The following is a 22,094-nucleotide window of genomic DNA, read 5'->3' as shown; positions in this document are numbered from 1 at the left end:
GGGGCAAACTGCTGGGAAAACAATGAGGAGAGAGAGAGTTCGCCCCACTTCATTCAGCCAGTGAGAAAGTTGGATGGCTGACTTTAGATTCCCGCTGTGTGTTTTGATTAAAGCGTGTCACCTTACCAGCAGGGCCTTATTTCAGCCACGAATATAGTGGATTCCTTATGACAATGATAGGCAGTTTAGTATTACCCCCGCTGACTTCCCCAGAATGGGATGGTTAGTTTCCCCCTTATGGGGAAGATTATGGGAAACTCCACTCCACTCGGCTCTATGGGAACCCAACCCCTACTGCTAAACTAGGCCTGAAAATACATGTCACAGATTAGCATTCCAATCAGCATTCACCTTCAGCATGTTATTGAACAGGGTAATTACTATGGAACAGGATCTGAGGGAAGAGGAACACCGTAAATCAAATTAATGACCGATTACATTTCGTAACCGTCGACCATCCTATGTTATAACATGTTAACTTCACCAGTTATTATTCAATGAGGACAATAAACATTTGCAGGCGCACCCATTTTCTGAGGTGAATTTTAGGAATTTGCCTGTTGTATCCGTGTCTGGTTTCAAGGGAAACTGAAGAACATTCCCATGTCCTCTTCATAAGTGCCTTCTGAATGTCATGTTCTATCTGGGGTTTGGCTATCCTCAACATATCAATGAACACTTCCTCCACTTGTCAGGTCATTAATCTCCTCCGCCCTATCCCTCATTTTCTCTCCATCTTGTATTCTCTCAGCATGGGCCCTTGGTGTTGGCTTTTGTCAGTCGTTCAGGGGACTGTCTGACACGACACACACAGATGCACACAAACCTCTGTCTCCACTAGGCCACTGTCCCCAAGTAAAGATCAATGAGGAGATATATGTATTATTCAGCACGTTCATTTAGGGGACTGGCGGCATTTGTGTGACCATTTTGGCAGGGTTATAAGGATTGTCCGGAAAATGATGAAGTTACAAGACAAGTACTGAGTACCAGGGAGGAAGAACAACTGATTAAACGAGAGAAAGAGCGAGAGAGAAAGTGTGCTAGAGGGAGAGAGAGATGAGGGATGATGGGCCCGTCCCAGCTGTGTGTGTGTGTGTACGCGTCAGCTACAGAGCCATAAACAAGCCTCACTCAGCCTCTCTCAGGGTAAAGGGATCTTTGTGTAAGTGTGTGTGGGTTAGTATGTGTGTGTGTGTGTGTGTGTGTGTGTGATGTGACAGTGTAAAGTTATGTTTTGGAGGTGTGTGTGTGATGTTACAGTGTAAAGTTGTGTTTTTGGAGGTGTGTGTGACAGAGCTAATGGGCGACAGAACATTATGGCACAGCCTTTGCAGACACAGCCGAGGCTCGGCAGACACAGCCGAGGCTCTGCAGACACAGCCGAGGCTCTGCAGACACAGCCGAGGCTCGGCAGACACAGAGAGATGTCAAGGCTGACACTTACTGTGGTCGCCACCTACGCTGTTTCTTCACTGAATGCTGATGTGCCCAGGGTCGAGCTAGCCAGTGTAGGGATGGAACTAAAAGGAAGGTGTGGAGAGAGAGAGAAAGGAAGAGAGGGAGAAGGGGAGAGAGAGACGACAGGGAGAAAGAGAATACCGCCCAGCATAGCTGCTGTGCTTTGGGTCTGTGTCATTCCTTACAGTATGCAAAACAATAACAGTTTACATACAACAGCACCCACACGTCAGTTGACTACCATAACAAACTCATCACGTCTTCATGCTTATCAGTTAGGCTGCAGCAGGTATGCACTCACTTTACCCAGAGTCCTTTATACAGGTGATGCTTTAGATTGTCAAGAGGCTGGGTTGTTTATGTCAAGTGTATGTATGTAATGTATGTAATGTATGTAATGTATGTATGTATGTATGTATGTATGTATGTATGTGTTGAGCTGAATATCAGGAGTGAGTCAAAGAACTACACTTCCCAGAGTGCACCAGCAGTAGCAAACCGGCTGCTTGTCACCTGATCAATCATTTTCACTGATTTGGAGCACCTGTGAAGGCATGGAGGGCGTCAGTCATTCAGAAGAACAAACTTCAGAGGGAAAACTCCAAGTTCACTCACAGGTTCAGTCCAAAGACGCCAATGGTAAAAGGCTTAAATGGTTAATTCATCTTAGATATTTAGAATGTTATTTAAATGTTTCAACTAATTTAAGTTCATTCAAATGTTTAATTAAGACAGAACAAAAAGTTACCGTCTTTAAAGGTTTACAACCTAATTTACTGGCTAATTTACTGGCTAAATTACTGGACAGACCAATCAACTGAAGGTAAACTAAAAATAAAAAAGATTGAGTAGGAAAATTGAGTTGTCCCTGTGTCCTTTGGATGGTGAACAAGAGGAGGACTTGACAGTTGTAAACCACGCGGAGCGGCCTGGCCCTGAGGATAAACGGCTTCAGATCCAGAAATAAGCTGTTGACGCAGAGGAAGTCAAGATGGCGGAAGATGTCCTGGGGAAGTCGGTCCAGCAACTCAAAAAGGAGAGGACCACTGCAAAAAGCAGCTTCACCAGACAAGCCAACTTCATTTCAAGAGGAGCAAGCAGCATGCTTCAAGTGGAGTTAAAGGAGGAATTCGCTAAGCTTTCAGATTGTTTCAGAAAGATGCTCGATGCCAACGATGACTACAGGATTGGACTGGAGGCTGACATGACTGAGGATGAGGAACCAGGTCTTAATGAACAGCAAGAGGCCGACATTGATAGATCTGTAAATGAAGGTGAAACAAAGTTGGCGGAAATAAGAGACATTGTTCAAACAAACCTGTGGTCGAGGTATGGAAGGAGTGAACTTCTTGTGGCAATCCTGGAAGCAGAAAAAGCCAATGATAAAGCGGCTTATGTACCAGTGGAAAGTGCCAATTTAGAGGGCTATGAAGTGCACCTCACTCTCTTGGACAAGAGGATAAAAGAGGCCATCTCAGCAATGTCATCATGGGAGCGATGGATCCCTGTAGAATTAAAGGATGAATTAGATGGAAGAGTCAAGGACGTAAGAGCATTCTACTACAGGCTTGAGTTAAGACCTGAGTTTGCCACTGCACGGATGACCAATGAGCGAGGCACAGGAGTGAAACTACTACCCCAACCGGCAACATCCACACCAATAGTGAGAATCAAGCCAATCTCTCTACCTATCTTCAATGGAAGCAGGAGAGAATATCACAGATGGAGGAAAGACTGGGAAAGCCTGCAAAAGCAGGGAGAGCCATCCAGATCAACTGAAGTTAAGAAAATTCAACTCCTGGAGAGTGTGGATGACAAAATCTCAAAAGACCTCAGACTTTCAACCTACACCACTGCCGATGACATGTTCAGAGTCCTGGAGAACAGGTATGGCAACAAGTCAACCATCATAGTGGAAATCCTGGAAGAGCTGGAGAAGATGCCACATGTGAAAGGGAACCAACCAAGAAAGGTCATTGATCTCATACAGTCAGTGGAGAAGGCTCTAGCAGATCTCACAGAGTTAGGAAACTCTGGAGCCATAAATAACCCACTGGTAATTAGATCCATTGAAAGCAAGTTGCCTGACTTCATTAAAAGAGACTGGGTTATGTTCATGGTTGAACCCAGAAACGATGTCACATCAGACAACCACTTTGTCATGCTCTTGAAGTTCCTGAAAAGTCAAGAAGGAATACTGGAGAGACTCGAATAGCTCAGAACTGAGGAGAAGGTGGAAAAATCGGATCGTTTGGACAAGAAGTATGACAGAAAGATTGCCTCAACAAAAACTACAAGGAAAGAAGAGCTTGATGAGGTATGTGGTGATAGTGGGCACAACAAGATCTTCTTCTGTAGAAAGTTCAAAAGACTTAAGCTACCTGAAAAGAAAACTGTATTAAGAAAGCTGGGAGCATGCAGAAAATGTCTCGGATGCCATGATGAAGATGGATACTGCAGAGACACTTTCCTATGCAGAAACAAAGACTGTAAAAGGGAAGGTGGTGTCCCAGACCACCGTTTTTTCCTCTGCCCAAAAGGAGAAGTCAAAAGAGGGGAAGAGAGAAAGAGTGGAAGAGACGGCAAAGGTGAAAGCAAGCTAACGGAGGAACAAGAGAAGATCTTGCCTGAACTTTCCCAGGAAATGGCAGATCGATGCAGAAAGGCTTTCACCAACACCAACAAAACCGCAGTGACACTCGATGCTTCAGGCCAGTCTGAGCTACTGCAGAGAAATGGGCTCACTGAACTTCCTGTCATCATGATGTTGATGCAAGTCACGGCGAACGCAGGGCAGAAGATTGGGACTTTAATTGACCTTGCTTCAGACAAACTACATTACCCATAAGGCTGCTGAAAGATTGAGGTTAAGACATGAGAAGATAACTTTAGTTGTTCATGGGGTTGGTGGTATGACCATGAAAGTGAACACACTAAGGTATCTCCTCAAAGTCAGAGTCAAGACACCTAAAGGGACAGAGAGAGCTCATGAAATGGTCTGCTACGGCTTGGATGAAATCGCCAGAGTGCATCAAGTAATTGAACCTGCGAAGTTGAAAAAATTCTTCCCAGAAGTCAAACTTACAGAATTGGAAAGGCCAGAAGAGGTCGAACTTCTCATTAGCCACCGAGAGGGAAGGCTCGCTCCCCAGAGGGTAAAAATCATGGGAGACCTCGTCTTGTGGGAGGGTCCATTGGGGAAAACAGTGGATGGAGCACATCCCGACTTATTTGAAGAAGTGGAGGTTGCACTATATGAGTCCAAAACACACTTTGCTCGCTCCATGAGGACAGCAGCTATCAAATATCAAGAAATCACAAGTCCAACAACTGACACAGCCCAGCTACAGCAGGAGGATGTGACTCTGACCAAATTTACAGCTGCCAGTAACCGTGAGTTCCTTGAGTGTTAGCACTTGGGTTCGATCGAAGCTGCATGTGAGCCAAGATGTGGAGGATGCCGATGTGGAAACTGTCCACCGGGAGGAAAAGAAATGACCCTGGCAGAGGAGAGGGAACTGGAGATCATTAAAGGAGGCCTCACCTACGAGAAGGGGGATGCTCACACACCGGCTCCACATTGGGATGCAAAGTATCCTTGGACGGTAGATCCAGCCTCTCTCCCGAATAACAAAAGTGCAGTCCAGGCTTGTTTCTTAAGGATAGAAAAACAACTAAGCAGAGAGCCAGACTGGAAAGTCGCATATGCTACCCAAATCCATGAAATGGTCGAGCGAGGCGCAGCCATAAAACTCACCAACAAAATCATGGACGAGTGGAATGGACCAGTGTGGTACGTAAGCCACCTGGTGGCACCAAACCCTCATTCGGTAACAACACCGGTTCGTATTGTATGGAATAGTAGCCAGAAATACAAAGGCGTGAGTATGAATGATCTTCTTCTGAAGGGACCAGACGTTCTCAACCCTATAAGAGCTGTCTTGCTGAGGTTCAGAGAGGGGACGTATGCATCTCTAGGAGACATCAAAAAGATGTGCAACTCTGTATGGCTGGAGGAGCGTGAGATGCATCTTCACAGGTTCCTCTGGAGGGACAGCCCAGTTGAAGAGATAAGTGAATATGCAATAACCAGAGTCAACATTGGGGACAGACCTGCTGGTTGCATTGCTCAGTTGGCTATGAGGGAAACAGCACGCCTGCCCAACTTTCTTCACTTGGAGGATGAGCGCAGAGTCATTGAAGAGGACAGTTATGTGGATGACCTCTTAACCTCCCAAAATGACCTGGATAAACTTGACAAAATCACAGCAAATGTAGAAGAGATCTTGAAAGCTGGAGGGTTCTTCCTCAAACCATGGGTCCGGTCAGGGCAAAGTGGGAGGCAAGGAATGGAGGTGGAGGGTCTATCAAAGGCACAAAGTAAAACCTTAATTCTTCCAAATCAAATGAGGGACGAAGACAACAAAGCCTTGGGTATCGGCTACCGAATGGATGAAGACAAGCTCTACATGTTAACCTCAGTTAACTTTTCAAAAAGGAAAAAGAAGATGAGAGTTGGGAAAAATCTTCTCAAGGAGGAGGTGAGAACTGAGACACTTAACCCACTGACTAGGAGGGCCCTCTTAAGCCAAGTGGCTGGACTGTACGACCCAATTGGCTTAGTTACACCTGCCAAACAGAAGGGAGCAATTCTTGTTCGAAAAGCATTCCAAGAAGGAGGGGGTGGGAAACTAACCCAAGAAACCTGGGACCAACCTCTCTCAGAAAGCCTCAGGGAAGAAGCCATCCAGCTTTTTGAAGAATATGTGCAGCTTGGAGAGGTAAAATTCCACAGGAGCCTCACACCAGCTGGCTGGGAAGGGAAACCGTGGGGCATCACATTCTCTGATGGAAGTGATAAAACCTATGGAGCTGTGATGTACTTAAGATGGGAGACAAGTCAAGGCACTAAAGTTCGATTTGTTGAATCAAAAGCCAAGCTGACACCCCTGGATCAGAAGGGAGACGCTGTAAAAGCTGAGATCTGTGGTGCTGTCTTCGAAGCCAGGATCAGGAAGTATGTGGAAAAGCATGCTCGAATGAAGATCGAGAGATGGTTCCATCTACTTGACAGTCAAACGGTCTTGGGAGCCATTCAAAGAGTCAGATATGGGTACAAAACCTTCTTTGCAAACAGAGTGGGTGAAATCCAGAAGGCTGGACAAGTGCAAGACTGGTGGTGGATCCGTGGGGATCTAAACATAGCTGACATCATAACAAGAGGGGGTGCTCCTGAAGATTTGAAGAAGAATTCCACATGGCAAGAGGGACCAGAGTCCCTAAAGTGGCCAGTGGAGGAGTGGCCTATAAAATCAGCTGGAGAGGTTGCAGCTCATGCCAGGGAGAGTGTAAACAAGCTCCAGAGGAAGGCATTCTCAGGTGCATTGACAAGAGCTGAAGCGAGAAGTAGTCAGCAGAAAGAAGACCTACAAGGCACTCAGGAAAGTCCAAAGAGTGAAACTCAAGAGGGAATACCTGTGGTGAACCCAACTCTTCTTAGAAGGAAGCCCACTGGTTGGGTTAAAGATCTTGTGGAAGTAAGAAGATTCAGTAGCCTGTCCAAACTGGTGAGAGTCGTTGCCTGGGTTTGTCTAGCAGCCAAGCAGTGGCTGAAGAGGAAGGGCCGGGCCCCTAAACAGGCAAAGAGGGAGGTAAGATCACCCAAGCAAGCTGTGCCGACTGTCAAAGAACATGAAGATGCACTCAAAGACCTTTTTCTTGCAGCTCAAGAAGGTACAGATTTTTCAGACACAACTCTAAGCAGACTGACAGTGTACAAAGATGTGAAGTCTGGGCTGCTAGTTTGTGGAGGCAGAATTCAGACATTCAACGAAGATAAGACAGCAGTGCCAGTTTTACCCTTTGAAGCATGGGTGTCTACACTGCTGGCACAAGAATCCCACAAAGCAAACCACGAGGGAGTGGCAGGAACCCTTCTCCGGATGAGGAAGAAAGCCTGGGTAATAAAAGGCTGTAGACTTGCCAAGAAAATGGTTGACAGCTGTGTGGTCTGCAGGAAAAACAAGGCAAAACAGTGTCAACAAATCATGGCTGACCTGCCTCTAGAACGAACAGGCCCAGCTGCACCTTTTGAATTCACCGCCATGGACCTGTTCGGCCCTTATGAAGTGAAAGATGAGGTCAAGAAGAGAACTAGACTCAAAGTATGGGGAATAGTCTTCTACTGCATGGCTTCCCGAGCCATACACACTGAAGTGGTGAGTGACATGTCATCTGAAGGATTCCTGCTAGCCTATCAAAGGTTCACTTCACTGAGAGGACACCCCAGGAAACTCTGGTCAGACCCTGGCACAAACTTTGTGGGAGCCAAACCTGCACTTCAAAAATTCTTTAACCAACAAAATGTCTGAACTTGAAGACACAGCTGCCAAGCATGGTACAGAATGGTCATGGAAGATCCACCTGCAGACTCTCCCCATAGGAATGGTGCCGCAGAGGCAGCTGTCAAAGTAGTGAAGCGGGCGTTGAGAAACCTTGGTGGAGATGGTGGTTTTACGTGGGGAGAATTCCAAACTTTTCTCTTCATGGCAGCCAACCTTGCTAATGAGAGACCCATCGATGCAAGAACTCAAAGCAGAGAAGACAGTGTAGAGTACATCACCCCGAATTCTCTGCTTTTAGGACGTACCAATCCAAAGGGAGACCCTGGAGATTTCCAGTTTGATGGCTACCCTTACAAAAGACTTAAACATATTCAAGCAGAGGTAAGCCGTTTCTGGAAGAAGTAGAGCCAATTGGCTGGACCTAATCTGTTCATAAGGAACAAATGGCACACCAAAAAGCGAAATGTTGCTGTTGGAGAGTGGTCTGGTTGGCTGACCAAAACGCGCTAAGAGGACAGTACAAGCTGGCTAGAGTGGTCGGTGTCAATGCTGACAGCAAAGGCATCGTTAGAGATGTGCTTGTGAAGACTTTTCCCAGCTATCCTGTTCACATCAAAGTCAAACAGCAAAAAAGGGCCCACAAGAGCAAACGGTGAAAGAACGAAGAGGCTTCAAACCAAAATCCCAGGCACAATTCTTCATAGAGATGTCAGACGCCTTGTCATTCTACTACCCATTGAAGAACAAACAGAGGTGTGAAGGGCTTGTGACCTCTCTGGATTTGAAAAAAAAACAGGAGCTCAAGTGGAAGGTGTTGAGCTGAATATCAGGAGTGAGTCAAAGAACTACACTTCCCAGAGTGCACCAGCAGTAGCAAACCGGCTGCTTGTCACCTGATCAATCATTTTCACTGATTTGGAGCACCTGTGAAGGCATGGAGGGCGTCAGTCATTCAGAAGAACAAACTTCAGAGGGAAAACTCCAAGTTCACTCACAGGTTCAGTCCAAAGACGCCAATGGTAAAAGGCTTAAATGGTTAATTCATCTTAGATATTTAGAATGTTATTTAAATGTTTCAACTAATTTAAGTTCATTCAAATGTTTAATTAAGATGGTAACTTTTTGTTCTGTCTTTAAAGGTTTACAACCTAATTTACTGGCTAATTTACTGGCTAAATTACTGGACAGACCAATCAACTGAAGGTAAACTAAAAATAAAAAAGATTGAGTTGGAAAATTGAGTTGTCCCTGTGTCCTTTGGATGGTGAACAAGAGGAGGACTTGACAGTATGTATGTATGTATGTATGTATGTATGTATGTATGTATGTATGTATGTATGTATGTATGTATGTATGTATGTATGTATGTATGTATGTATGTATGTATGTATGTATGTATGTATGTATGTATGTATGTATGTATGTATGTATGTATGTATGTATGTATGTATGTATGTATGTATGTATGTATGCAGAGAGCACTAATGGGCTGGTCTTTATGCTGCTGTTATAACAGCAATAAGAGGTTAGGATGTGTACTTTCACAAGCTCCATGGAAATACTATTGTGATTCTTTCATTGGAGGGAGGACAGGTTTTTTTTATGGCTGCAGCAGCACTTATGCTCAGCGCCTTCCAAACCACCAAATGTATAACTTCCAATTATACAATGAAATGTTATTAGCCTTTAGTGTGTAATCCTTGACTTCCTTGACTTCATTTGAAAAGGTTACCCATGGAGCCTCCACCTGAATGTTACTTTATTACTCAAGTCCCTTGGTTTATTTAGGGCATGTCTGCAGCAGTGCTGTAACTGGTATTACTCTCCAGTACAGGCCTTGGATGTGATATTGGATTTGTTAGGAGTAGGAAACCAATAAAACAGTCTTTATGACTGAGTCCCAGCCCTGACCATCGGGATGTGTGGGGCCGTGTGCTTTTGTGTTAGTGTTTTAGGATGTGTGAGAGTGTGTGTGTGGTTTAACATTTCTGTAGTCTTATACCACAGGGCTGACCACCCTGGGCCGGTGTTTCCTATAGATCTACTTTAGATGCGGAACAGCCACAGTGATAATAATGTCCTCATATAACAGCCTAGGCCTTCTCCACTGTCTATTCATTCTCCTCATGTTCTCCACCAAAATCAGAATGGACCTTTTTGTCTTTACAATTTCACTCTTCAGTGTGACTTCAAATTGATTTTCTCCATCTCCATCTTGTTGTGCTGTTTCAGTGCTCTGCCTAGTTATTCACATATAATTACAATCTATTTAGAAAGCATCTCTGAAAATGTCAGCGCTATTAGAACCCAATTTTCTACTAAGTAACTGTGCTCCAAGCAGCGCGTAGCATGCCACAATGCAGCAGTGGAGAAGGGCCTCTCATGTCTTTCTGTCTCGTCTGTAAGTAAACGATGTGATGATAATGAGGTCATTATAACATGTTTGTATCATCAACAGCCGAACACTTTCCGACACATGCTCGCCGAGAAACACACAATGTAAAGACTTGATTGATGTTGGCCGCATAGGCTTTATTAGTCCCGGGAATTCCTTTACATGGCAAGTGTAAAATGCCATGTGAATAAATCTATTACTGCTTCCCAGTTAATTTGCTGAATGAAACAAGATGGCCACAGAAACACACAAACAACTCTTCTGGTAGTGGAGAAATATGCTGTAACCTGTAGCTCCATACAGTAAATGACTGCTTCTGCTAAGGGGGTATGTATTTTGGTGACTATAATACTGTGGTGAATAGACAGCCTTCCCCACTCCAGCCTTCCCCACTTCCCCACTTCATCTTGAAGGAGCTATTCAGCTGCACAATCATTTTTCTTGGAAGATAATGACACAATTCTAAAAAGGTTGCATATGAATTTCTTTCCACAATCACCAGACACACTTGTAAAGGACACTCCCTATTGTGACTGTGAGTGCTTTGAGTGCAATGTAAGAGCTTTCTAAATGATACTGTTTGAGAGTGAAGGCATTGACTGATACTCTATGTATGATAGATATAGAGAACTCATTGAATCTTAACCAAGTTATTCTGTTGTGGTTATTACATCTCTGCTCTAAAGAGAGTATAGAGTAACTTCTCTCAGAACAGCAGGGTTGCTGCTTTTTCATCTAGCTGTCCTTTTTTTTCTTACCTTCATCAAAAAATGAAGGCGACTGTCCCCATTTTCTCCGCCCCAAACTCGCATTACATTTTACATTTAAGTGATTTAGCAGACTCTCTTATCCAGAGCGACTTACAGTAGTGAACGCATACATTTCATCCATTTTTTTCCGTACTGGTCCCCCATGGGAACCGAACCCACAACCCTGGCGTTGCAAACACCATGCTCTACCAACTGAGCCACACGGCTCAGTTGGACAAATTGCATGAACAATTGAATTACATCTTCTGTTAGGCATGGAGATGCTTGCTGTCTTTTTTTCACTCTGTGTCAGAATGGGGAAACGCATCAGGAACGATGCTAATGACACCTGTATTAGTGGTGTGATTCCCTCATGCATGTTATACATTTTTTGTGATCTCCGTGGCTTGAATGCTAATCACTCACGGAACTCGTTCCAACAACGTGTGTGTGTGTGTATGTATGTCTGGGGGGTAGGAATAGATGTATGAAGGAGGACGTGCAGCAGCTTTATCAAAGCCAGAGACAGTCAGTGTGAGACAGTTAAGGCCTAATGAATGAAGAGACTCCTTGCTCACACACGCTTTTTCACTTCTGCCCACAAATTTTCTATGGGATTGAGGTCAGGACTTTGTGATGACCATTCCAATACCTTGACCCATTTGTGACCAAGCTTTAACTTCCTGACTGATGTCTTGAGCTGTTGCTTCAATATATCCACATAATTTTCCTGCCTCATGATACCATCTATTTTGTAAAGTGCACCAGTCCCTCCTGCAGCAAAGCACCCCCACAACATGATGCTGCCACCCCCGTGCTTCAGGGTTGGGATGGTGTTCTTCGGCTTGCAAGTCTCCCCCTTTTTCCTCCAAACATAACGATGGTCATTATGGCCAAACAGTTCTATTTTTGTTTCAGCAGACCAGAGGACATTTCTCCAAAAAGTAAGATCTTTGTCCCCATGTGCAGTTGCAAACCGTAGTCCAGCTTTATGGCGGTTTTGGAGCAGTGGCTTTTCATGGCTGAGTGGCCTTTCAGGTTATGTCGATATAGGACTCGTTTTACTGGAGGTAAAAGGTATAGGAGGTATACAATTCTTTTGGCGGATTTCTTTTGATTTTCCCATGATGTGAAGCAAAGAGGCATTGCGTTTGAAGGTAGGCCTTGAAATACATCCACAGGTAAACCTCCAATTGACTGAAATTATGTCAATGAGCCAGCCTATCAGAAGCTTCTAAAGCCATGACATCATTTTCTGGAATTTTCCAAGCTGTTTAAAGGCACAGTCAACTTAGTGTATGTAAACTTCTAGCCCACTGGAATTGTGATACAGTGAATTATAAGTGAAATAATCTGTCTGTAAACAATTGTTGGAAAAATGACTTGTGTCATGCACAAAGTAGATGTCCTAACCGACTTGCCAAAACTATAGTTTGTTAACAAGACATTTGTGGAGTGGTTGAAAAATGAGTTTTAATGACTCCAACCTAAGTGTATGTAAACTTCCGACTTCAACTGTATACCTACTACACTTGTATGTGTCACAGTCACTGTTGACCATTTCTTTGGATAAAATCATCTGATAAAATGTTCTGTGTGTTTCAGACGAGTGCAGTGCTCTGTTCTGGAGGATGTGCTGTCCTGGCAGTCAGCTCCCTGTTGGCCATCATCACCATCTTCTTGCCCAGCGGAGGCTGTGAGAGGAGGATCTGTACACTGGCTGGATACATGCAGATGACTGCGGGTGAGTACAGAACAAACACTTCACAAACAACACACACACTTTCTATTACCTAGACGGTGGATTGATTTGTTTAATCAATGGCTGACATACAAGTTCAAGGTGAATCATAAGAAGGTAGTAGTTACGGTCCCGTGTGGCTCAGTTGGTAGAGCATAGACTTTGCAACGCCAGGGTTGTGGGTTTGATTCCCACGGGGGACCAGTACGGAGAAAAAAATTATGAAATATATACATTCACTACTGTAAGTCACTCTAGATAAGAGTGTCTACTAAAATGTAAATGTAAAATGTTATGAATGAAGTCCCTTGGTCACATCAGTGATTATCTTTTCCTTTTCTCTGCTTGGACCTTCTTTAGTGATCTAGATAGGCTACATGTTCATCATCAGTGTTCTCTATAGGTAAGAGACAGCTCAGTGTACAGATACTTACGAGCTACACACAGATAAAGCTGCCTATCATCTGAAGTGAAGAGGAGCTCACTTTGTTGCCAAGGCACATCACTCACACAAAACCAAAAGGAAGCTGCTGCTCTTCAGGCCTTCAGCGGGCCGTTGCTAGGTTACGGGCTGCGGTGCGGTGGTGGAGTGAAGTGTTATGCTGGCGTAGAGCGGTATGAGGAGGGCACTGGGGAGATTTAGAGGAGGCAGGAAAAAGACAATTACAGACCCTTAATACAGGTCATTGGTTCAGGAGGACGTGTGTTTTATCAAGGCCCTGCTTTCATTCAAACAAAGAAGTAGCCCCATAAACTAAGCATGAGTGTTACTGGTGATGAGATGCTCAGGGTTTAATGTGATGTACACACGACACCAGCCAAGTAAACTAAGCAGCCCTAGTCGCTGCCCTCCACCCTGGTGCATCGGCCCTCCACTCACTGTGTACAGAGTGTGTGCACGTTTGTCCGTTCATGTGTGTTGGTCTGTAGTTACGTGTTTATCACAGTGTGTGAAGTTAGGATATATGAAGGACACACTACTCTAACTAACAACCCACAACATACAGTAAACTATAACAGAGAGGAGGAGAGTGGAGAAAGGACTGGCTAATAAAGTACTGCTTTTATTTCCTGGATTGAAAACTGTACTATCCTGAAATATGTCCCGTCTGAGAAAAAAATCCCCTCAAACAACAACACACTTTTGCAGACTGGGCTTTTCAGACACTTTCTTTGGAAACATTCCTGGATTTCCTGTCGACAGCCCTTTTGAAAACCTTTGGTCTTTTTTGCCGCACCTTGTAGTTTAGAAATAAACAAGTCTCACAACTCTCACAGTTTTAGCACTCAGTCAGTTCCCCCCTAATTCTCTGACTACACAGAAAAATCTTCAGTGTTCATATCCTGGTGTAAGCAGTTTTTGTGTTGATGTGGTATTACTTTGTCATACTTTGAACTGACTGAATGCCAGTTGGTGTTGGTTCTATATTGTGGAGCTCCGCCCCATAGGGGAGCTCTGCTCCTAGTGGTTTACCGCGCTGCCTAGGCAGCGAACAGCCTGAGAGACAATTAAGCACACACCTGCAGCCAATAGGAGAACAAGTGCACCTATATAAGGGGATGCTTCCCCACAATCAGCCTCCCATTATCTTCAGCGACAGGACTGGACTGAAGAAGCATAGAAGAGAAGAGAGAAAACATGCTGTCAATATCCTGGTCCTTCATGAGCACGTCTTTTCTACCCCCAAAAGCTCTTTTAAGAGCTCAGTGTTGCTGCTCCACTAGGGCGTCTACGGACCCACACGACTTATGTTTCGTGTGTTGGGATTCGCAGCAGGCTAGGGGCGGCCTCACAGATCCCCCTAGCTGCACCCTCCTTTCTTTAAAGGAGAGGAAACAGCGGTGGGCTTTTTTCAGTGTAGATCTAATCTGGAAGACGCCATGTCTGTGCTAGCCTCAGGTTCTGAGACATCATATGACCACGGCGCCTCCGGAGATGACGAGGATGTTGGGAAGTGTCTGGGTTTTTCTCCGGGTAAAAACCCAGTATACTGACTGAGGCTGAAATGCCCCCCCTCCCTAGGGGGAATTTCACATCTTTGGGCGAGGAAGAGAGTTCTTAGCAGCCCCCTCCTACGCAATGGCCTCTTTGCGCTTTGACCTTACAGGGCTCAATGAGCGGGCCGCGAGCCATCTAGAGATTACACTGCCCCCCATTCCCCCCAATCCGGTGGTGGGTATGATGGTGGGCGGCCCATACTCTAGAACGAAACGGGCGGCACATTTTGGGAAGCTAGAGGAGGAGAAGAAGCAGCTCGCTAGACACCTGCCGTTGACAGGAGGGTCTAGAGCGGGTTCAAAAGAGCCTCCTCACTCCACCGTCTGTAGTAGACCTGGGTCTACATCCAGATGGAGAGTCCGTCGAGCAGCAGCACCCGGTGCACCAAGAGTGGGCCCCGCCCCTCCAGCAGCACCAGAGATGGCAGAGGCTCCACCGGCGAGAGAGGTTTTCATTTCGTCGCCCTGGCGGCCTAGGGGCAGCCAGAAGAGACGACGGCCATGACGGGATGAGGGGGAGGGGACGGGAGAGAGCGCAGCACTTTGTGTGACAGCGCCCACTGTTCTTCCCCCACCCCTGCATAGGGGAGGGAGGACCAAATGTGTCAGTTATTAATAAAGAATGTGTTCCATCTAACTTTGTCACAAGAGAACCTCTTTTCCATAACAAACTTCAGGTTCAGACCTTTCAGGTTCCTTCTCTCTCTATCTCTCTCTCTTCCTCTCACCACTCTGTGTATAGCACAGCCCACCATGAGTGTGTAGCTGAGCACACACATGAGGATGTTGTGGAAATGACATGAGGGCAGCAAAGCGGACACTCTCGATGAGCCGCCATGCTATACCTCATAAAAACCCTGTACCACACACTCTCAGGAGAAATGTGGTTAAGGGTTTAAAGAGCAGCTTGCATACACAGCCCCATGTTGGGCCGATGACGCAATTGCTGTTGGGGGACGGCACACTAACTCAGGCAGGCGCCTCAGAAAGTGCAGCTCAGACCCGTGCTGCGTTCATGGAGGGCTGGAACCACAAGGTTACGCATATAACCAAAGTGTCGGCACCCCCGTTTCTCACAGAAAGCGCCAATATTTCCTCCCCCTTTCGAGGGGGCCCACCCTGGGCTGTCCCACCACATCAGTGACGAGGGACAGCGGCGACTTGGGCCGTAGAGGAATACAGGTCCTTCCTGCTGTCTGTACCACAGCTGTACCACAGAGAAGGCTGCACCCTCTCCTCCTGGCTAAGCCGGACGCTGGAGAAGGGTTATGCCATCCAATTCCTCCGAACTCCTCCCATTTTCGGGCGTGGTGGAGACAGTGATGAAAATGCCAGAGGAAGTAGCCGCTCTTGTGAAAGAGATTACGGAACTTTTGGTGAAGGAGGCGGTCACAGTAGTTCCCCAAGAGCAAAGGAACAGCGGGCTATATTCACCCTACTTCCTAGTGCCAAAAAAGCGGGGGGAATGAGGCCAATATTGGATTTACGCACTCTCAACAAGAGCGTAGCCAAGCGGCCCTTTCGAATGCTTACGACAAAACGTCTTCTGGAATGTATCCACAACAAAGACTTGGCACCTCGCACCTTTTCCAAATGCGTGGAGGTGATATTGGAACTGTTGCGTTGTCAAGGGATAAGGCTACTAGCCTACCTAGACGACCTACTGGTTCTCGCCCCATCAGCAGAGCTGGCGATCGCACACATGACACAGACAGTGATTCATCTCACACGTCTGGAGTTCGCTGTGAATTGGGAAAAGAGCGCGCCCTGGCCCAGTCATCGGATTGTCTACCTGGGATTACAGCTAGACACTGTGACTAGGAAGGCTTGAATTTCAGATCCTCAACGGGCTGCCTTGTTGCTAGCCCTACGAAGGTTTTATCCGAATCACACGGTGACGGCACATTCTGTCATGGCACTTTTGGGTCTGCCCACTCCGTGGTTCCGCTGGGACTTCTGCACATGCACAGAACACAGCGATGGTTTGCCCAACTACGACCGGACCCAGTGAGGCACCGTTAAGGCCCTGCCGACCCCCACTCTCGCTGAATAATTTGTCTTCGGGAGGGGGATTGTGGGGAAGCACATGTACTCCTATTGGCTGCAGGTGTGTGCATAATTTTCTCTCTGGCTGTTCACTGCCTAGGCATCGGGGTAAACCAGTAGGAGCAGAGCTCCCCTACGGGGCTCTGCTCCACGCATAGAACTGGAGTTACAACTCCGGTAACTATCGTTTTTAAGCTGTCGTTAAAAAATACTGTTGTTCAATCAGGGTGTCAAATTGGCCAGTGTTACCTAGTGTTGATTTTTCTGTTTAACTTTCTAGAGTTGATTCAGGTGTTAAATGAACACTCATTGGTGTAAAAGAACCCCAGTGTTTCTGTTAATAACCAGTGTTAAACCAAAACCACGCCCATCATTATCATATTTCCCAGCATGCTCTATTGCAGTTTGATTTTTAGAAGTTTCTTTCTATACCTATGTTTTTGCATTGATTGATTAATTAATCTTGTGCTACTAATTAACATACATTTCTCTTAGCTAATCCAATCTGTTATATGGATTTATTACATCCGTTACTGAAATGGATGTTCCAGTTTAGATGCTTAACGTAGTCTCATATCTTAGTTTTTCTAACCCGGCATTCATTCTGAATGCAGGTTGTGGTTGAATAAAAATTCAAAATATTGGTTATTCCCACTCTGGCTGGATTCCAACAGGAATTACACATCACTTTGCAAGCCAGCATAATGTGATTTACAGGCCTGATTTTTTTCCTGTAAAATATTCATTTCAGATCACTGTATTAGTGTAAAGCTAGGCCCTCAAAATAAGGCCTTATGAATTATGTGTTGTATTGTGTTAAATAATTTAATAACATATTAGCTTAGGATCTCACTTGGTGAAGGCCACTGTCACGTCCTGACCAGTAGAAGGGGTTATTTGTTATTGTAGTTTGGTCAGGACGTGGCAGGGGGTATTTGTTTTATGTGGTTCGGGGTGGTTGGGTGTTTAGTAGGGTGTTTGATTTATTATTCTTGGTTTTGGGCACTGGTCTATGTTAATGTATTTCTATGTTTAGTCTAGTTCTTTGTATTTGTATGTTTAGTTAATTGGGGATTGGACTCTCAATTGGAGGCAGGTGTTTTCTAGTTGCCTCTGATTGAGGGTCCAATATATAGGTATGTGTTTGTTTTAGTGTTTTGTGGGAGATTGTGCTGTGTATAGCTTTGTGCCTTACCGGCCTGTTATTAGTCGTTGTGTTTCTTTTGTGTACGTGTTGTTTTGGTTCACCTTCTTGTCCATTTAATAAAAGAAGATGAGTGCACATTTCCCCGCTGCGTCTTGGTTCACTTTACCCTACAACAACCGTGACAGCCACAGCACTGAAAATGGATGAATGCAACAAACATGTCTCTGTCACTAACAAATACAGTCATGGGTGATAACTCTACAATTCACTCGAAAGGCAAGGCACATTGGGAAATATGCAAACAAGGCTTTTAACTTAGCAGTATGTTCATTTAACACTGAAAATTGTGGTTTCGTATAAGCACAGGACGAGTGTTAAATGTAACACTCTCAGTGTTGATTTAACACGGGATAATTTGCTGTGAAGGTATCAGTGAACACCATAACAGTGTAAATGTAACACTGACCTAGTCTGAAAATTGAATTCTAAAGTGTTCAATACAAGGTATCAGTGAACACCATAACAGTGTACATTTAACACTGACCTAGTGTAAACATCGAATTCTAAAGTGTTATATACAAGGTATTCGTGAACTCTGTAACCGTGTAACTTTAACACTGAGTTAGTGTAACATTTGAATGTCACTGGTGTTGGAAAGTATCGGTGTTAAAAGGTCAACATCTTGAAGTGTAAATTCAACACTTTCTGGTGGTTCTCATATAAACACTTCAAAAGTGTGAAATTGAACACCCACAATGTTAAATTAACCGATCAAATTTAGCTGTGTAAAATTAGATGTACTTCTAGTTTGAAATTATGAGAAAATGTTTATTTACTTTTCCCTTCTCATTTATTTAGTGTCAGCTCAACAGCAGTGATTCTTGTTCGTATAGCTTGACATATAGCTTGTATAGCCAGGGAAGTACTATTTACCACAGGCTAATTTGTAGCTATATTAGTTAGGTTAGATTGCAACCTAAACCTATTGACAAAATTGAGAGCTTAGCTCCTATGCTCGAGCAAATGGCCTTTTAAAAGGCCTGCCGCCCACCTCTTTGAACACTTCATACCTCTCCAGCCTCGACATGGGCTGTGTCCACCCAGACTGCAGGTAAGATCGATGCTGATTTGGATTAATAAGACTCAGATCTCTGACAGCGCTTGACAAAGAGCCCAGGCAGTGCTGATGTGGGATCTTAACTTGAGTCACTTTGCTACAGCAGCAACATAATCTTGCAGCAACAGGAAATTTGAATTATTATGTGGATTATAATTAATGGACATTTTTGTAGGGTTTTGATACATTTTTGGTAAGGGAAAATCAAGTATGACATTTCAAAGTGGAAATTACAAACTTCAGAAGCCTTTTTAAACCTCAAATACACTAAAAGTTCAAAAAATGTCTCCATTGCAGGAACGTTTTCCTGTAACAGGGCGATCAATTTAAGATCCCACATCTGTACGCAGCCAGTCTAGGCCAGGCAGCATCTGTCTGTGTAATATATATTGTATAGCTCTCACTGTTAGTGTCTAGTCGGCGTATCACTATACAATACATTGTAACAATGCAGAAGCTTTGGTTTCTTTGTTCAGTTTCCAGGTTGAGTCTCGTCTTGATAAACAGGTTTTTTTGGAGAGCGCACAAAGCCCCCGAACAATTGAGATCAGAAGAGTGTGTGTATGTTTGTTTCCCCAGGCCCTACTGTCTGTGTGTGTTTGTGTGTGTGTGTGAGTGATATCAAAAGGACTGATAACACTAGAGTGGCAACAATGGCTTCATTATGCTATGCATATTATCACTATTTTATAAAGGTGTATTTTCTGTTTTGTTTACCGAGTGTGATGGTGGTGTCGTTTCTGGACTATCATTAAATGTGAAGTCTGTTATTTTATCAAATCAATTCTCTTTGTGTAATTATTATTACGTGATTAAACTAATCATGTAAACATTAATTAACTAGGAAGTCAGGGCACCATGGAATTTTTTTTATAGAGTCTCTATTTCTCGAATCGACTCTTCAGATATGTTCATATCTTATCAAAACAGTCGCTTATTAATGAATTATTATTTGTTACATCATTAGTGCTCATTACTGAATGTCGAAAATCCTTGGATATATGCACAAACCCTAGTTTCCATAATGAATCAGCAATATACAAATTGGCTTAATTATTTATTTACTAAGTAACTAAATGATCACAGAAATACATAACAAACAAACAGTAGATATTGGTAACTAACAATGATAGAAAAGTCCCTAGTGGGCTAAGCCGATATGACGACTTAGTAGACAAAGGAAAGAGGTGGGGACTGAGAAAGAGCGGGAAAGACAAAATGGATTCACTACACACAGTCTATAATTATATTAATTGAAATGCTAATCCTTTGCACATGAATGGCCATTCATTTCTATATTTATGTCGTTGTTGTCTTCTCTGTTGGAATCCTCGATCGTCCTGTAGAGTTCATCAGAGTCTCTGGTTAGTCACAATGTCTTTTGTGGTTGTAGGTGGTTAGAATGGATACTGCAGAGTACTATTTGTAAATGTTCTCATAGAATAGGTGCTTCGCCGGTTGTCTGTATTGTCGTTCTAGACTAACGTAATTTCTAGCTGCAGACTAGTAATTGTACATCTAAGATTTACTCTTATTCTGTAGTGATCGATAGTCTCAGAGTTTAACCATTTCCAGCCGTGTAGTCGAACCTACAGCTGTATGGTCTCCGTGGCCTATAGAATTGTAGCCATTCCAACGTGGGGACGACGTCCCGGCATACTCTGACTTCTTAACCATTCGGGACTTCCGGCTTACTGAAAGAAATGTTGTACAGTTGGCTAAACATACAGTAGTGGTAAGTAGACCTAATGTACTCTTCGGCATGAAATGTATATTTCGTCACGGGTGGGTTTTATACTCTGGAATAGAAAAGGGTGGTTCCATGACGCCGACGTAATGTCTATGCTCACGTGTGCGTGGCCATTGATTTGGTTAACTTTATATGTAAACTCATACTCTCATTTAGAAGGTCACATTACATCTTTTCACAAATAGTTTCATGTTTAATCCCCTTCGTTTCACAATATTTAGATGTAAACCTGACAGCTGGGAAATGTACACTTTATGGTTTGGTTGTAGAAAAGTACATTAGGTCTACTTACCACTACTGTATGTTTAGCCAACTGTACAACATTTCTACTGGTAGCTTGCGAAGTAAACATTATCAGCTAACAGTACATTGGCAAATGTGCCCTTCTGCTGCTTGACAGGCAGAGTCCACAAAGGATGGGAAATTAACATTAACCACTCATACTGGTCAGGTATAGTTCGCTTTTATATCACTCAAATATCTAATGGTAGCTAATATTGAGAGATATCGTGAGGCTATCTGAAATGACATGATCAACTGATGTTTACTGATCATGACAAGCATTCAGTTACTTGCTGTATAACTCTGATTTACAGAGCTAAATGTGGAATAATCTAAAATGAGTAGTTCTGACTATGTTCTTCAAGAGATGATGATGTTACAACCAAATAGTTATCATTTATTTAACAATTCCTTGAAAACGACACCCAGTTGTCAATGGTTTTAGTGAAGCTGGGGGTCTCCTTGCCCCAAGTCGAATGCTCTGCACCTTATTGTAATGTTTTATTGATAACATTCCTGTAAGACAATTGAACAATAGCTTTCAAGACAGTGGTAACCTAGTGTGTCAGTGCATCTGCATCCATGTGTGTGCGTGTGTGAGGATTTAGCTCCCCTCACAGCTAAAGCCTAAAGTCCTCCAGAGTGTGAGCTCCCATCCTCACACACACACCCACACACACACTCACTCACTCACTCACTCACTCACTCACTCACTCACTCACTCACTCTCTCACACACACAGCAGATCCAGAAAAAGCATTTTAGAGGGAAAATGTCCCTGCTCTTTCCTTTCCCAGCTATGAATTCCCATGGGTGAAGTCCAGGATTAGACTGTGAACTTGCTCAACCTTCACTGGCTCAAAGCAGCACAAGTTGCACAACGCTTCCATTTGGTGCTGTTGTGGTTCAGGGTCCTGGTATATATAGTGTAGCACGTGGTGAGCATTCTCCATGAATGTTTTAACGTAATGGGGGGGGGGCATATTTTATTTGCGAGGGTGGTGAGATTTTTCTTCTCCCTCCATACATATTTTATTGGACTGTTTTTTTTTTTGTGGGCTAGG

General features: G+C 44.1%; 1 protein-coding gene across 1 annotated transcript in view; it reads left to right on the top strand.

Annotated features, from left to right (window-relative positions):
• LOC106603516 (LHFPL tetraspan subfamily member 7 protein-like) overlaps positions 1 to 22,094 on the top strand; it is a 164,415-nt gene that overhangs the window by 24,224 nt on the left and 118,097 nt on the right. Inside the window, exon 2 of the mRNA XM_014197307.3 lies at positions 12,555 to 12,693. Coding sequence (XP_014052782.1) covers positions 12,555 to 12,693 — 139 coding nt within the window. The remainder of the gene's footprint in view (positions 1 to 12,554; positions 12,694 to 22,094) is intronic.

Source organism: Salmo salar, chromosome 04, assembly GCF_965601325.2.
Source record: "Salmo salar chromosome 04, fSalSal1, whole genome shotgun sequence".
Taxonomy (NCBI): Eukaryota; Metazoa; Chordata; class Actinopteri; order Salmoniformes; family Salmonidae; genus Salmo; species Salmo salar.
Note: the sequence above shows the minus strand (reverse complement) of the source record. Positions and strands in the feature narration are given on the sequence as shown.